Below are 16,863 nucleotides of genomic sequence, written 5' to 3' on the forward strand. Positions count from 1 at the left end.
GCTGTCGCGCCACCACACTCTCAACAACCTTGGAGGTTGGAGGTTGGAGGCGGAGGTTGGAGACCGGATGGTAATTAGCTAATATAGCCGGGTCCAGGGAGGGCTTCTTGAGGAGGGGCCTCACCACCACTTCTTTCAAAGCGGCTGAGAAGACACCCTCACTCAAAGAAGCATTTTGAAATAATATGTTGCAAATGGGGAAATAAAATAATTAATGGATGCTATAATAGAAGTCAGAAATTAAGGGTGGAGTGATACTGCTTATTATGTATTAAGAAGAGATAAGATGTGGAAGATCAATTAAGTTAAAGGGTTTCAATGTAAGAATTGAATAAGATGTAGTTTATTGTTTATAACCAAAAAATGTGATGGGGATTATAAGAAATATATTTTATAAATGGAGAAATAAGATAATTAATTGAAGCAATGCTAAGAAATTAGGATTTGAAGGGCGGATGGCGGGTTGTCCGAGGTCTGTCTTGAGACGGTTATCTGGGATGAGTTTGACCCTGTGACTCCCGAGGACGTGGACAGGATGCTGGGGAGGTTGAACGCAACCACATGTTTATTGGACCCGTGTCCCTCCTGGTTGGTGCTGGCTACCCGGGAGGTTACACGAGGCTGGCTCCAGAGGATTATAAACGCTTCCTTGAGTGAGGGGTTCTTGCCTCCCGCCTTGAAAGAGGCGGTGGTGAGGCCCCTCCTCAAGAAGCCCTCTCTGGACCCAGCTGTTTTAGCAAACTATCGTCCAGTTTCCAACCTTCGCTTTCTGGCGAAGGTTGTTGAGAGTGTGGTTGTGCGACAGCTCCCCCAGTACCTGGAGGAAACCGTCTATCTAGATCCGTTCCAGTCCGGCTTCAGGCCCGGGTACAGCACGGAAACGGCATTGGTCGCGTTGGTTGATGATCTCTGGAGGGCTCGGGACAGAGGTTGCTCCTCTGTTCTGGTCCTATTAGACCTCTCAGCGGCTTTTGATACCATCGACCATGGTATCATGCTGCGCCGGTTGGAGGGGTTGGGAGTGGGAGGCACTGTTTTACGGTGGTTCTCCTCCTATCTCTCCGACAGGTCGCAGTCTGTGTTGGCTGGAGGGCAGAGGTCGACCTCAAGGCACTTGGTTTGTGGGGTGCCACAAGGGTCGGTCCTCTCGCCTCTCCTGTTCAACATTTATGTGAAGCCGCTGGGCGAGATCATCCGTGGTTTTGGGGTGCAGTGCCATCTGTACGCTGATGACACCCAGCTGTACATCTCCACCCCAGACCACCCCAACGATGCCCTTGAAGTGATGTCCCGGTGCCTGGAGGCGGTGCGGGTCTGGATGGGGCGGAACAGGCTCCGACTCAATCCCTCCAAGACTGAGTGGCTGTGGCTGCCGGCGTCCCGATATAGTCAGCTGGTGCCATCGCTGACTATTGGGGGCGAGACATTGGCCCCCACGGAGAGGGTGCGTAACTTGGGTGTCCTCCTGGACGCACGGCTGTCCTTAGAAGAGCATTTGACGGCCGTGGCCAGGGGGGCTTTCTATCAGGTTCGCCTGATACGCCAGTTGCGCCCCTTTCTGGATCGGGACTCCCTATGCACGGTCACTCATGCCCTCGTTACTTCCCGCCTTGACTACTGTAATGCTCTCTACATGGGGCTCCCCTTGAGGAGCACTCGGAGGCTCCAACTGGTGCAGAATGCGGCCGCGCGGGTACTTATGGGGGCGGCATGGCGCTCCCACGTGACACCTCTCCTGCGCGAGCTGCATTGGCTTCCGGTGGTCTTCCGAGTGCGCTTCAAGGTGTTGGTTCTCATCTTCAAAGCGCTCCATGGCTTAGGACCCAGTTATTTACGAGACCACCTTCTGCCTCCGATAACCTCCCACCGGCCAACACGCTCCCACAGAGAGGGTCTCCTCAGGGTGCCGTCTGTCAGGCAATGTCGGCTGGCGACCCCCCGGGGAAGAGCCTTCTCTGTGGGGGCACCTGCCCTCTGGAATGAGCTGCCCCCAGGGATACGACTAATCCCGGATCTCCGGACCTTCCGCCGGGCCCTGAAGACGTTTTTATTTCAGCAAGCCGGGCTGGGTTAAAAAATTTTTTAATTGGTGAATTTTATGGGTAATGGGGTTTTAAATTGGAGAAGCCTAAGATAATTTAATTCTGTTTTAATGTATTTTAATATTTGTATTGTGTGTTTTTAATTTTGGCTGTTCACCGCCCCGAGTCCTTCGGGAGAGGGGGCGGTATAAAAATTTAATAAATAAATAAATAAATAAATAAATAAATATTGTTTATATATTAAGTATTAAGAAGAGATTAAGATAAGAGAAAAAATAGAGAAAAAAGAATATTATGGCAGAAAATGAAATATGTAAATTGTATCTGGAAAAAATAAAAAAGAAGATTGGAATAGATTATAAAAATCAATATATAATTATGTTATAAATTGTAAAAGATGTGACCCAGTCAATACTCTGTTCATAAAATATGTATGTAAAAGAAAAAATTAATAAAACTTGTTTTAAAAAAAAGATGGCTCCACCCTGTGTTTCATGTTAGCTTGTTGATACCTGAGCATGTATCTCCACTTCAACCAGGCCAACTTGCCCCTCCAATGCCCCTCCTCATCGAAGGTGAACAACACTTCGAGGTCAAAGAGATCTTGGATTCCAGGAAGCATAGGGGGAAAGTACAGTATTTGGTGGCTTGGAAACATTTCCCTCCCTCACAGTCTGAATGGGTGAACGCTTGGGATGTCCGGGCCCCTAAACTCCTACAACTGTTTCACACTAAATACCCTGACAAGCCTTAATGTTATTTTACTCCCCTGTATGGTAGATTGCTTCTATCCTGTCTATTTTGTCTTATGTTTTTTCCTTAGGGCTAACGCCTCTACTGCAGGAGGGCCAAATGTCAGCTGGATCTCCAGCATGGGTTTTCCCTTTGATGCTTGCTTGCTATCGGCTGCCATAGAAATGGGGAGGGGGGGCATGGCATTAGGGTTTGGGAAGTGAGCTGGTGTGAAGAAGGCCCATGTGAATAAAAAGGGAGGTTTGCTCTCACCAATTACTGTGCTGCTGAATGGAGTTGTTTACATCCAGTCAAGGCAGGGGTGAAATGCTCCCGGTTCGGACCGGCTTGGGCGAGTAGGTAGCGATGGTGGTGGGTAGTTCAGAGAACCGGTAGCAAAAATCCCTGCCCCCGCCCCCCATGCCCAGCTGAGCCCCGCGATCATCAGAGCCTTTTTTTCCTTTTAAATGGCTCTGACCAGCCAAGCTCTGACCATCCCAGCTGAGTTGCCTGCTAATCAGGCAACTCAGCTTGGATTGCCAGAACCATGTAAAAGAAAAAAAGTTTCTTTTTTTCTCCCCCCCCCCCCTCCCAGCCTCCAGCTTGCTTACCTTAGCTGCTGATCGCATGACGATTGCAATCCATGCATCAGCAAGCAACTGAATCTCCCTGCCTGCAATCAAGCTCATCGGTGAGCAGCTCTTTCTGCCTGCCTGCCTTCCTGCCTAGACTTGTGGACATCAATTCCCAGCAAAGCTGGCTGAGGAATTCTGGGAGTTGAAGTCCATAAGTCTTAAAGTTGCCAAGGTTGGAGACCCCTGTTCTATTGGGTAAGTTTTTTTCCCCTTTGGGAGCTTTAAAAAAATAGTTAATTGGGGTTTTTTTTTAGTTGTTCTTTTTTTAGACCTAGCCATTTAAAGTTTAGGAAGTTTTAAATTTAGCTGCTTTTATATAAAAATAAAAATAAAATAAAATAATATTTGTGCAGCTTTCTGAGATTTAGTGTGTTTCTGTAGTGTTTCACTCTAACTACACAAACACACAAAATCTCACAAAGCTGTATGTGGAATTTTGTGTGTGTAAAGTGTGAAAGTTGGTTTTTTGGGCTTTTTGTGGCTGTGTGACGTTCCTGCTTGTTGCAGGGCCATTTTGAGTCTAGCACAGCTGCTTTTACATTGTGAGTGAGCCAGTTGTGTTGTGTTGTGTTTTGTAGGTTAAAAAAGGGCAAAGAAGTGACATTGACTTGGCCACGCCCACCCAGTCACCTTACCACCAAGCCCCACCCACTAATTAAGCCCCACCCACAGAACCAGTAGCAAAAAAATTTAGATTTCACCCCTGAGTCAAGGCCAACCGTCCTGGAACTCCAGATGGATGAAAACACCTGAAGATGTGCCCCACATGACACTATGTGGGATGTGGATTGGACATTCAGCCTGGGTCCCTTGGGGGAAGGGATTTGGAGAAACTTTCAATATGTACCTTTCGCGCCTTTTGGCTCAGATCTTGCTTTTCTTTCACTGCTATCATTTCAAACTCAGTAAAAGTACCTCTTCTCTACTTCAATGGAGTCGGGGGGGTTTCTTTCTTGGGTTTTGAAAGGAGGCAGGCCTGACAGAAGGTATTCAGCCATGAGATGGTGAACAGGATGTAATAGAAAGTAATGAGACAGAGTGTACAGAGTCATTAAAAAATGAAATTAGGAGCAGTAATGGTACTAGTAGTGTTTGTAGCAGTGAGAGTAGAAACCGAAGCAGGAGGCATGGACATAATAGAGATAGAAAGCATAATGAATATGTTAAAGCATTCAGCTGTTCAGCTTTAAAGGGGAGGAGTGTCAGGGAAATACTTTAAGAGCTGACCAGCTGCTACAGTGATACAAGGCAGGGAATGAGTCAGCAAGGTTTTTGGGCTGATATGAATTTAAGAGGCTGTATTTATAAGAGAGGCCCTATGAGGGCGTCTCTCTCTCTGTGTGTGCGCTTCCGTGCTATAGTTGATTGATTGCCTGATTTTGCCTAGTATATATTCTTTGTAGATAAACCACTATTTGAAAGACAAACCTGTTTACTGTATTTTGCTCCTGGGTTGTCTCAAAATAATCACACTGTGCACACTCTGACAAAAATAATAGTCAAAAATCTTACAGATAAACAAAAAAATGAACTGGCCAAAAAGACAGATCTTCAGATAGTTAAGAAAGTTAAATATTTGGGAATATATCTAACAGCAAGATGCACAACAATAAAAGAAGATAACTATATTAAACTATTAAATCAAATAAAACTAGACTTGGAAAATGGAAAAAATTGCAATTATCAATGTTAGGAAGAATAGCGACTATAAAAATGAATATTCTACTGAAACTACCATATTTTTTGGAGTATAAGACACTCCGAACTCTGAAATTCACCTACCTTTTTTGGGGAGGAAAACAAGAAAAAAAATCTGCCTCTGCCTCCCAGCAATTTGCCTCCTTGCAGCAAACAGCGGAGGCCCGCACGGCAATAGGCAATGGCAATCCCTGCAGCCTGAAACAGCTGAGGGTCAGGAGGCCAATCCAACTGACAATCAGCTGCTTGTGCTAATCAGGCTGTGCTGAAGCTGAAACGGGCTGTTTGCTGTTTGCTGCAAGGAGGTAGATTGCTGGGAGGCAGAGGCTAAAGGGTGGGGGCTGGCAGGTGGGTGGGGCTACATTCGGTGTATAAGACCCACCCAAATTTTCACCCTCTTTTGTGGGGGGGAGTGCATCTTATACTCAGAAAAATACGGTACTTTTCTTGTTTCAAACGATTCCCATAAAAATAGAGATTTTTTTTTTTGATGAGTGAGAGAAATAAGGATTATTCCTGTAAAGAGTATACCCTGAGCTACGCCATTTTAGGTACCTTATTTTACCTTGTATAACCTGATTATATAACCGAGCAATAAGAACATGAGAAGAGGAATTGTTTTGCTTCTGTGATGCTTGTTTTGCAGGATATATGATGCATATTTTTGAGGAAATAAATATTCTGGTAAATTCTGAACATGGGGCCTGTTTGGGGCCTGCCCATTCCAGAAGGGGAAGTCTACAAATAACGATACCAAGTAACATGGGACATCAGGGGTATTTTTGTAGGGTATTTCTAACAGGAATAATGGGAATTTCCAGGGCGGAACATGTGCCAAATATGTTATATAAGACCTGAAACTAATGCTCTGGGGAACCATTTGTATCCTGTTGTATTGGACTTCTGTATCCTGAAAACTGTATTTAAACCATGTAAGCACAGCACTGAATTGTTCTCTCTCCTCCAGGAGAGAACCCTTTTGCAAAAGTTCGTAATAAACTGCTTTTGGCTTGTTCATTGTCTCTGTTTTATTCCTTAAAAGGTAATGCTGGATTCCTGTAGCTCACAATGAGCTAAATACAATAACTTTGAAATTTATTTGGCAAGGGAAATAAGCTAGAATTAGATTGAAAATGTTGCAAGACTATAAAAATGATGGAGGTTTTGGACTACCAGATTGGGAGTTATATTATCAAGCATGTGTATTAACATGGGTGAAAGAATGGATAACCCTCAGACATAAAAGATTATTCTATTTAGAAGGTCACAATCTGCAACTAGGATGGCATGCTTTCTTATGGTATGGCAAGAATAAAATTCATAGATATTTCCAAAATCACTATGTAAGAAATGTGCTATTTTTAGTATGGGAAAAAGTAAAAGCTAAAATATATATGAAAATACCAGGATGGCTTTCAACAATAGAAGCATTTGTTCACCCAAATCTAGTAAACTTTGAAAAAAAATTAACATATAAAGATATTTTAAATACGGAAGGGAAACTAAAAACCAAAGAACTACAAGAACAGGGTATTGATTTATCGTGGTGGCCACAAATGCAAATGCAATTGAGGTAAGATAAAGATGCTAAGATATATGCCTTTTATAAACAGCAAACAACATTTGACCGGTAGATGAAAAGTTAATTAAGAAAGTATATAACTTTTTACTAAGTCTAAAAATGGAAGACGAACAGGTGAAAGAGACAATGATAGTATGGGCAAATTTTTTTGGATATAATATAGAACTAGATAACTGGCAAAGAAACTCTGTGAAAGAAACTATAAATTGACGATGGCATCCACTTATAAAGAAAACTTGTATAAAATATCTTATAGGTGGCACCACTGGCGAGACTAACAAAAATGTTCAAAAATATGTCCACCAAATGTTGGAAATGTAATAAAAAACCAGGCACATATTATCACCTATGGTGGACATGCCCAAAAGCAAAAAAGTTTTCAGTGAAAATGCATATGTGTTTAGAAAAAATGTTAAGACAGCATATAGATTTTAAGTCAGAACTATTTTTGTTAGGCATAATACCAGAAAAATATGATAAAGGGAATGTATATTTGATATTACATGTTTTAACAGCAGCAAGAATTGTATTTGCATAACATTGGAAAAGCGAGGAAACACCTATGGAAGAAGATATAATTAAAAAAAATATTGGACTGTGCAGAAATGGATAGATTAACACTAAAGATAAAAGAAAAAGAAGACACAGAATATTTTCAAACTTGGGACTTGTTTATCAATGGTTGGACAACAGGGGTAGAAATTAGGAATTTAAGAAGTATTACTATGTAAACGAATGGACTCAGACAATACGCTATTCATTAAGCACATATTGTATGTAAAGAGAAAACCAATTTTAAAAAAGAATAACTTCAAAGTCTGTGTCTTTGTGTTCATCTTTCTTGTAAAAATTACATTTCTGGAGAGCTGTTATTTCTAGTAGTTTTTGAAAGTTGTATGGTTGTTTTTCTAGAAATGTTTGCTTCAGGTAGTTGTTACCAGACCAGGGAATAATAATGGGATGGAAGAGACCAGAACATTATTTAGCCTGGTGGCCTTTAGTTCTTATAATCTCCACTCTACATAGCTATTCTGTCTGGGGCTATGGAATTAGAAGTCAAATATATTTGGAGGGCCCTGGACTTGGATCTATAATATAGTGTCAGCACTCTTCTTATGATAGCTTGCTACCCTCAGTATGGGGGAGGACACTGACCATTCATCATGATTGTTTCAACTTTGGATAGTGGAATGGAAGAGCACCACCTTGTATTTTGACTCAGGAAACAAATGGCTTTTGATCAGCCTTCAAATTACATACATTTATTATTTTGGGTAGAGTGAGCAATTCAAACACCTGATCTCTCAGTGTTCTTGCAAATTTAGCAGGTAATAGTTCATACACTATTACTTCATACTTAAGTGGTCAGTAGAGGGGGCGTGCATAAGTGCACTAACGTGCCTATCGTCCCTGTCATTGTATTTTTTTCTTTTATTCTTGTTCTTGTTTTTGACAAATTCTAATAAATACCGGTAAATAAATAAATAGTTTATTATTATTTCTGCTTGTAGTATGTTAGGTATCCTCCTACTTATTTTGTTCTTTGTATAATTTGTATAGGTGAGAGTTGTGCTGGTGATAAAAGCCACCCAGGGCAAGCTTCTGAAAGAGCTCGCACAGCTTACACCAGTGCCCAACTGGTAGAACTGGAAAAGGAGTTCCACTTCAATAGATACCTTTGCAGACCATGAAGGGTAGAGATAGCTAACCTGCTAAATCTCACAGAAAGACAGATCAAAATATGGTTTCAGAATTGCAGGATGAAATATAAAAGGGATCAGAAGCGCAAAGGCATGATGATTTCTTCTGGAGGACAGTCCCCCAGCAGAAGTCCTGTCCCTCCAGCTGCTGGAGGTTACCTGGATTCTATGCATTCCCTCATCAACAGTGTTCTATATGAGCCTCAGTCACCACCATCTTACAACAAGACTCATCCGAATACCTACAGCATCCTTACATCATATCCAGCTCCTATCAGTAACTTCCCACCTCCTCAAAAGAGGTACACTGGAACTGCAGCAGTGACACCTGAATATGACCCTCACCCTCTTCAAGGCAATGGTTATGGCAATCCAAATATACAAGGAAGCCCCATCTATGTTGGAGGCAATTATGTGGATATCATGGGGCATTCGGGACCATCTATCTTTGGTCTAAGTCATCTCCCTCACCCTTCCTCTGCCAGCATGGACTATAGTGGGGCAATGGGCAGCAATCATCACCATGGACCTTGTGATTCACACTCAACATACACAGTTCTTACTTTTCACCATCCTTCTCAGGGAAGAATTCAGGAAGTGCCCAAACTGACCCCTTCTGTAATATACCATTGGTTATATAGAGAATCTTAAAAGCTTCCCAACATTTTTTTAAAAGCTTCCCAACAATTTTATTTGTTTTTGGATTTTGTTCTGATGCATTTTTCTTTTGGTAAAGTGCATTTTCCAGTTTATGTGACCTAGCAATATTTGTTGCTGTAATTGCTCTCTATTTGCAATAATGGATATTTATTTCCTTGAACTCTTGCCTTGTGATCTCACTTTGAAAGTATACACAGGCTTAAACTTCCACACTTTTATCAAAACACGGTATTATGAACAAATATTCTACAGAAAGTTTTTAAATGTGATTTTTTTCATACAGAATCAGTCCCACCTGGGAAACTTATTTCAACTGCACTTTTTAGATAACAAGAAAGACGCTTAAACAGGGCCTCCCTGAGCAAAATGATTAATATGTGTAAGTCTTTCAACTTGTTTATATTGCTGAACTTTCAGATTTATAGTTTTTGCAAACTTTGAAAATATGTTTATCCCCATCTGTTCATATTTATAAAGATATAAAAGATAAACTTCTGTACCTTGAATATTCAGGAGATATTGACCTGGCTGTATGTTCAATGGCATACAAAGACAAATCATTTGAAAAAGGAACCAGAATTGTTTTATTTTTTAAAAAAGAAAAAATGCAATAAAATCTGCAAAACAACCCATCAGGGTAGGAAAGGAAATGGATGTCTGTAGACTAATATAAGTAGAAAACCGGTAAACCCGAGTTTGACAACAAAGGATCATAGATTTGTTTTGAAAATGATACATTCCTTGCTGCTCTCATTCGTAAAACTAATTAAAAGTTTTTATTCTGAATAATAGAGATTTCAGATAAGATCATTTGATTGCCATCCCCCACCCCCAAAGAAAAAAGGAGCAAGAAAGAGAACGTGGGGAACAGTTGAGCCCCTGAGTTTTAAATACATAGATTCCCGGTAGCCAACCCTTTTAATCCCTCCTTTCTTCTGCCTGGACTTTTATAGCTGCCAAAATTTAACTATTTCCAGAAGGTACGCGCGCTCGCCTGTTGTCTTAAAACCTAACAAAGCCTCTTTCAGCACCTTCAAGGCTGTCTCGAACAAGCATTTCTGTCGCTCGCGTTTGATTCCAGACGCAGACACAATGAATATTTTCCTGAGTTAGCGTTTTCATGGCGACCTCCCCAAAGAAAAGTCCCACACGCAGGTCTCTAAACTGCTCCAAGCTGGAAAAGATCCCGGTTTGTGACTGTGGCTGATTGTCGGCATCTCTCTCTGCAGATGTTTTTTGTCCTAGATAGTCTCGGTTTCTTGGCTTCGCCACGGCTGTTCTCTGCAGAGTGGTGGACTCGGGTCCAAGACGGGCGAGCTGGTTGAGAAAGAAAGGCGGTTTCTGGAGGAGCCTCTTTCTCGAACGAAGCTCAGGTGCTGTAATTTTTCTCTGGAGGCCGTAGGCTGCCCGGCTGCAGGCTGTTCTCTTCTGTTGGGAGCTGCTTCTTAGGAAGCCCGCAGTTCCTTCTCGCCTCTGCGCGAGGGGAGCCCTTTGAAACGATCGGAGGCTTTCTACCCCCACACTTTCCCTCTGGGAACAAAATGGACAGTCGAGAAACTGATGGGCAAGTTGTGTTGTTTTTCTAAAGAGACGAAATTAAGAGTCCGCCGACTTAAAACGAGCGCGTGGGCTCATATTTGCTACGGCACGGATTCAAAGCACATTTGTTTACAGGCAGGTACAATTTATCATCCCAGTAATGAAGAAACGGATTAAGTAACAAATCTGTTCAAGAGTCGACCTGGGCAGCTTTGAAAAAGCTGTTCCTTACAGTCTCCTCTAGATTCCTCCTCCTCTCTGGCTATGGCAATTGTGGAATTGATATAATTCCGCACATCTTGTTAATCTAATTACCTTTCACATCCGTCTTTCCCACTCTTTCTAGATCAGAGACAGAAGGGGAAATAGGAAAAAACCCATCTATATAATATACGTGCATGTATATAACCCCCCACCCACGCGTACACACATTTTCTAAAAAAGCGTTTGATGCAACCCTGTAAGATAATTTCTGTCCCTCAGATACACCTGTGCTAACATGTCGAATCCATAGACTGAACCCTCCCCCCTTTATTTCCAAACAGAGAAAACATGTAATTTAAAGACATAAGGTTTATCTTGTCTGAATTTGTTTACGAAAACCTCAGTATGTACATGCAAGTCTGCATTAATATGGATAAAATAGGGTATGCCACTTTATGATGTAGTCTGTTTAATCTCAATAAATTTGCCATCGTATTGGTTTCCCTTTCTAAAATATTATCAATCCTCATTTTTTTCACCCAAGAATCTCTCTGGTCTTTTTCTTCTCAACATATCTTTCCTCCCCTCCATATCTGAAAAGCTTCCAGTGGCTAATTGTGCAATTATACAAAATTCCGCATTCTAATTTTGCATTCCATACTTACAGCCTTTAATCTTCCCTTAACCAGTTTCCACATATACTTACAGCTTTGACTCCAGACTGAAAAGGAATCACATCTATTTAAAAAGCAAAACTATTTAAAAGAGTTACGAGACAGATCAGTTCGAAGCTCCAGAATGTAGCTTTTAGAAAAAGATGAAGAAAGGGGCTTTTGAGTGTTATTTTTCTCTTCAAAATTAATCAAAGAATGCATTATATGAAATTATGGCATTCAAGGAGTGACAGCAAGAGAGAGAGTAACCCCGGCTGAAATGAGGACAGAAAAACCGACCCTTAAGAAGGGCATATTTTTTTCCTTTTCCCATCTGATCTCAAAGCTGCATATATTTTATCTACATGCCTTCTTACAGAAAATGTGTGCTTTGATAGAAAGAAATAAGGAAAAATACTACTTTAAAAAAACAACTAAGGAGAAAAGCTTTGTTTCAGGTGGTTTTTCTATTAGGTTGCCCACCAAAACAACAAAACCCCACAGTTCTTCCTACACAAAAAACAAATCTTCCCAAATCCTCCCCACACCAATTTAACCCACAAAGCCTCAGTAAACCAACTAACCCAGCCATCTCTCCCTTGCTCGCCTTACCTCCTTGTGGGGTTCTTTTATATGTAACATACAGAAGCACGCACAAACACCAGCAACGCTTTTGCTGTTATCAATATTCATACATAAGTAATGAAATAAAACCCTTAGGTCTGTAGCTGTCTTTGAGGCAAATTAAAGAGCTGAAATTTCTATCCTTCATTGTCTGTAAGGGGCGTGCATAAGAGCACCAGCGTGCCTACCGTCACTGTCCTAATGTTTCCTCTATTTGTATCTCTTTTATGTATCCAATCCATGTTTATACTTATACTTCATTGAGGGGGTGGGATCCATTTGGTAAAATAAGAAGCAGCAGCCCTTTTGCTTATTTACCGGAGTTTCTCCACCACCACCACCCTCTTCTTCTTCTTTTCTCTGCCACATTTCACCTCGGAAAGAGCAAGAAGCTCGACGTGTGTTCTCAAGGGCCAGAAGCTGTCAAGGCATTTTGGCCGAGAAGATTGATAGCGCCTACACTTCAGCAGAGCTTTGTTTGAAGTAAAGCAAGAAAATTACGCCCCCCCCCCCCCACAACAACATGTATATTTCTAAGGCGCCCTCTTTCCCCTCTCGCTCTTCTTAAATAACATAAAATTCAAATTGGAAATTGTTAAGATTGTTACAATATCCCAACCCTCACCAGCTCTCCTTCCATATTGTGGGGAGTGATTCGCTCAAAATGGTATTTCCTCTCTTCCAAAGCAAAGGTGCTATGTGGGAAGGGAAAGGAAGAATGTTGTGAGGCATTCCTATATATTTCAAGGACGTCCTAGTATATCCCATGCTACTTTGAGTACTTTTGAGATTCTGAGTTAATCCTGGAAATTGTTCGCAAGCGGTTCAAATGATAAACTGGTTGCTCCACCTTCTCACGAAGCACATACGAACAAAACAAAAAGGAACAACAGGCCCTTTTCGTTTTCTACCCCTTATTACTGAATCCTTCTGTTCCTTCCATTGTCCCCTCCCCACCTTTGTTTTCCGTTTTATTTGAGGCGATTGAAGAACTGTTCTGTCCAAACCTGCAACATTGTTGAATGAGCAAATTGAAAGAAAAGCGAACCAAAAGATGGTGTCTTCAGTCTTATTTTGTCAGGCGATCAGTTTTACGGTCCTTCCAGCTCTTTGGTCGGTTTACATGGTTGATAATTTTTAAAACTCTGATATTGAATTTTGACGTACTTCCTTGGCATCAAGACTCACCAATTTTTATTGAAGTTATGGGACAAAACAATGAGACAGCTGATTCCAGTGTGGTTTATGTTAATATTCTGGATTGTTCTTGTGATCCACCAATTTTTTTGGTAAAACCTATGTCTACGGTTTGAGTGTCTGTTGGATATACGGTACATCTGATTTTACCATCTACTTATGTCCAGCCAACTCAAGATACATCCATGACCTCGCTGCCCTGACTTCTGTTCTGTCCAGGGAAGCAAAGCTTCTGGAGAAATTCCTTCCACACAATGTATACATGCCAAGATCGGCCGCCAATTGTTCGCTGAACTGTACCGTTCAGAAAAATGGACACCCCATCCCCCGGACAAATGCCAAAAGATGCCAGGTCTTGAGGAGGGGTGGGAACTCCCACCTCTTTCTGGTGCTTGCTTTAATTTTAGGAAGTAATTATTTCTTTCCTTAGGACTGGTGGTGGGCCAAGTGCAACTTTCTGATGCTGTTGAGGCGGGGAGCCGGCAATGTCAAAACTGTGAAGATTAATGGATTACTTTGTTAATGACTCAAGACGTCAGATTGGAGGTGCTTAAATGATTTGTGAGGTACGGAGCGCTTGTCTGACAGTGCCAAACAATAAGATGGGAGGGGGACAAACGGGGCAGAAGCCCTACAGGGCGAGTAGGGCTGCGGTGACTGCGCGCACACTCTCACACACACACTCACACAAGCAGTCAGTCACCCCAGGTAACATTTCAGTTTAAGAGGCAAAATGGGACCGGGCGAGCAGCGGAGATAAAGCCTCCTAAAAAAAAGTGTAAATAATGCCTCTTTTGCCCCAATGAGGCTTTCTTTCTCGACTTTTTTGGATCAATCAAACAGACAGTGGCTTCTTTTGATTAAAGCCCAAATTGTCATTGGGCAGAGGTAATCATGTGACAGCCAATTCGGTCCAATTTCTACCTTGTCTCCATGAATTCAATGGAAGCGAAGTAGCATGGTCCCCATACCGCTGCAATCAGTAAATTGGAAAAAAAAATCCCACGAACGATCTTCAATATTTTTTTATCCCTTCTTTCTGTCTCTCACCCACTCTTTCTCTCACGGTCCCCGCCCTTCCCCTTCCTGGGCCTTGCTCCCCCCTCCCAGAAGCGCTAAATAAGAGACAACTTTTTCTCTAAGGGGGCTGCGAGTTGAAGGCCATGAATTTCGAATTTGAGCGAGAGATTGGCTTTATCAATAGTCAGCCATCGCTCGCTGAGTGCCTGACATCTTTTCCCCCTGTCGGCGATACATTTCAAAGTTCATCAATCAAGAACTCGACGCTTTCATACTCGACACTGATTCCTCCTCCTCCTTTTGAGCAGACCATCCCCAACCTGAAACCCAGTAGCCACTCTCGCCACAGCAGCGGCAGCCTTCCCAAGCACAGCCCCAATGGCAACAGCAGCAGCCCAGTGTCAGCCGGCGCCCTCCAGCCTCCGGAGTACCCCTGGATGAAAGAGAAAAAAGGGTCCAAGAAAACCACCCTGCCGCCGCCTGCCTCGGCCTCTGTCCCTGGACCAGCTTGCCTGAGCCACAAAGGTCAGTTGAAAGACTTTGACGCACCATTCCGCTTCCTAAGGCTTTCCCCCGATTTGTTTGTTCTCCCCCACCCTCCCCACTGTCTTCGCCTCTCTGTTGGAGCATTGCCTTCCTAACTCAGACACTGAACCCTGAGGAAGGAAGCTGATGGTGGAATCCACAGGCAAAAGCATCAGAGACACCAACCCTCCTTCGCCCCCACCCCAAGCAAAGTAACTTTCCCCCTAACTTGTTTAGTGTGTGATGATTTGAGTTGGAGGTGGCCTCCTCTTGTCTCGCTGTCCTAGAGTTGGGATCCTTGACAGTAATGAAGAGTGATCGATGACTCTTGCTCAGCTAAGCAGCTGATGCATTAATTATAATTTGTGGTATGACTAATATCAACGTTTGCTCGGCTAGGGGAAGGAGCTGAGGGAAAAGGGGGCCCTGGAGAGCGGGCGCGCAAGGGGGCAACACAATGGCTTTGCTGTATTCGCGGGGCGGCCATTTTGTTGTAGTTGAGGTGTTTTTTATGCTCTGGAGAGGAGAGCGTGCGGGAGAGATTTCTCACCACCTGTACCACTCTCTTCTCAACAGGCTCGGGTGTCCTCAAAAGGTCCAGCTAGGGGCAATATTTCCACCCATTCCACGGCACGCGTCTCTTCTAACTGGTTGTTTTCTTCCTCAACAGAATCTCTGGAGATCTCCGAGGATACTAATGGGGGCTCCAGGAGACTAAGGACTGCTTATACCAACACGCAGCTTTTGGAGCTGGAGAAGGAATTTCATTTCAACAAGTACCTGTGTAGACCAAGGAGGGTGGAGATTGCCGCTCTTTTAGATCTGACGGAGAGGCAAGTCAAAGTCTGGTTTCAAAACAGGAGGATGAAGCACAAGAGGCAGACCCAGTGCAAGGAGAATCAGAATAGCGAAGGGAAATGCAAAGGTTTGGGGGATCCCAAGAAAACCGAAGAGGAGAAATCTCTTTTTGAGCAAGCCCTCAACGACGTCTCAGGGGCTCTTTTGGACAGGGAAAGGTACCCTTTTCAACAGAATGCCCTGGATCAGGCGCCTCCAAGCCTCCACAATGGAGAGTCCCAAACTTTTCCAGTTTTGACTTTAACCAGTAATGAGAAAAATCTCAAACATTTTCAGTACCAGTCACCCACTGTTCCCAATTGCCTCTCAACAATGGGCCAGAACTATGCAGCTGCCCTGAACAATGGCAGTCCAGAGGCCCTGGAAGCCTCTTCTTTGCAGGACTTCAGTGTTTTCTCTGCAGATTCCTGCCTACAGATTTCTGACGTCTCCCCCAGTTTGCCACCATCCCTCGACAGTCCTATAGATATTTCAACTGACAACTTTGACTTTTTCACAGATACACTCGCCACAATTGACTTGCAGCACCTGAATTATTGAGAAAACACAGACCTTCATATGCCAAGGATTATACCTTTTTCTTTTTCTCTTGTCTCCATATTTGATTTCCCCCCCCCCCTTTCTCAGCATTTTCTGTTGTCCCATCTGATGTGTTGGAGAACTACGTTGCGTTCAGTTGAACCTAGCCACATTTGAGGTCCTTCTATGAAAGCAACATATATGGCCTGTGAGAAAGTGATCATATCGAATTTGTATCTTTTTAATTTTTGTATTACATTAGGGTGCGTTGTCATAAGTATTTTTGGTAGAATAAATTTGTTTACAAGAACCTTTTTATCTCTCTTCATGAATAGCACAAGGAGTTACCCCTTCCCCTCTTTTGGTCTGAAACAATGCCAAGCAATTTGTTCACAGACCTCTGTCCTTTTTCGTGAGAAAGACATTTATTGGAAGAAGCTACTGAAATTGTTTACCTTCCTTTCCTTCCCATCCCCCAAAATGCAGTGTTACAATTCTTCCCAACGACTTAGAAAATCTTTGTCGCTTATTAAAAACATTTTCCCCATTTAATACATATCACATATTAGAATTAAAAATATGGAAACACTGCTTTGGTGCTATTAAAAATATTGTGAGTTTGTCTCACACACGTATATATGAAAGAACATTTTGCAAAAGGAGAAAGCAAATGCT

General features: G+C 42.6%; 2 protein-coding genes across 2 annotated transcripts in view; both read left to right on the forward strand.

The window, feature by feature from the left end:
* The window catches only part of LOC139317653 (homeobox protein Hox-A3-like), a 44,297-nt gene extending 35,257 nt beyond the window's left edge, over positions 1-9,040 (forward strand). Inside the window, 1 exon segment of the mRNA XM_070944736.1 lies at positions 8,250-9,040. Within this exon segment, the coding sequence (XP_070800837.1) occupies positions 8,250-9,040 (791 nt within the window).
* Positions 9,041-14,429: 5,389 nt separating this feature from the next.
* HOXA2 (homeobox A2) lies at positions 14,430-16,209 on the forward strand. Its single transcript, XM_070944436.1, has 2 exons — positions 14,430-14,811; positions 15,482-16,209. The coding sequence occupies exons 1-2, from the start codon at positions 14,430-14,432 to the stop codon at positions 16,207-16,209; spliced, it is 1,110 nt and encodes a 369-aa protein (XP_070800537.1).
* Positions 16,210-16,863: the final 654 nt, after the last annotated feature.

Source organism: Pituophis catenifer, unplaced genomic scaffold (assembly GCF_029215685.1).
Source record: "Pituophis catenifer annectens isolate HBS135680 unplaced genomic scaffold, rPitCat1.0.hap2 SCAF_5, whole genome shotgun sequence".
Classification (NCBI taxonomy): domain Eukaryota; kingdom Metazoa; phylum Chordata; class Lepidosauria; order Squamata; family Colubridae; genus Pituophis; species Pituophis catenifer.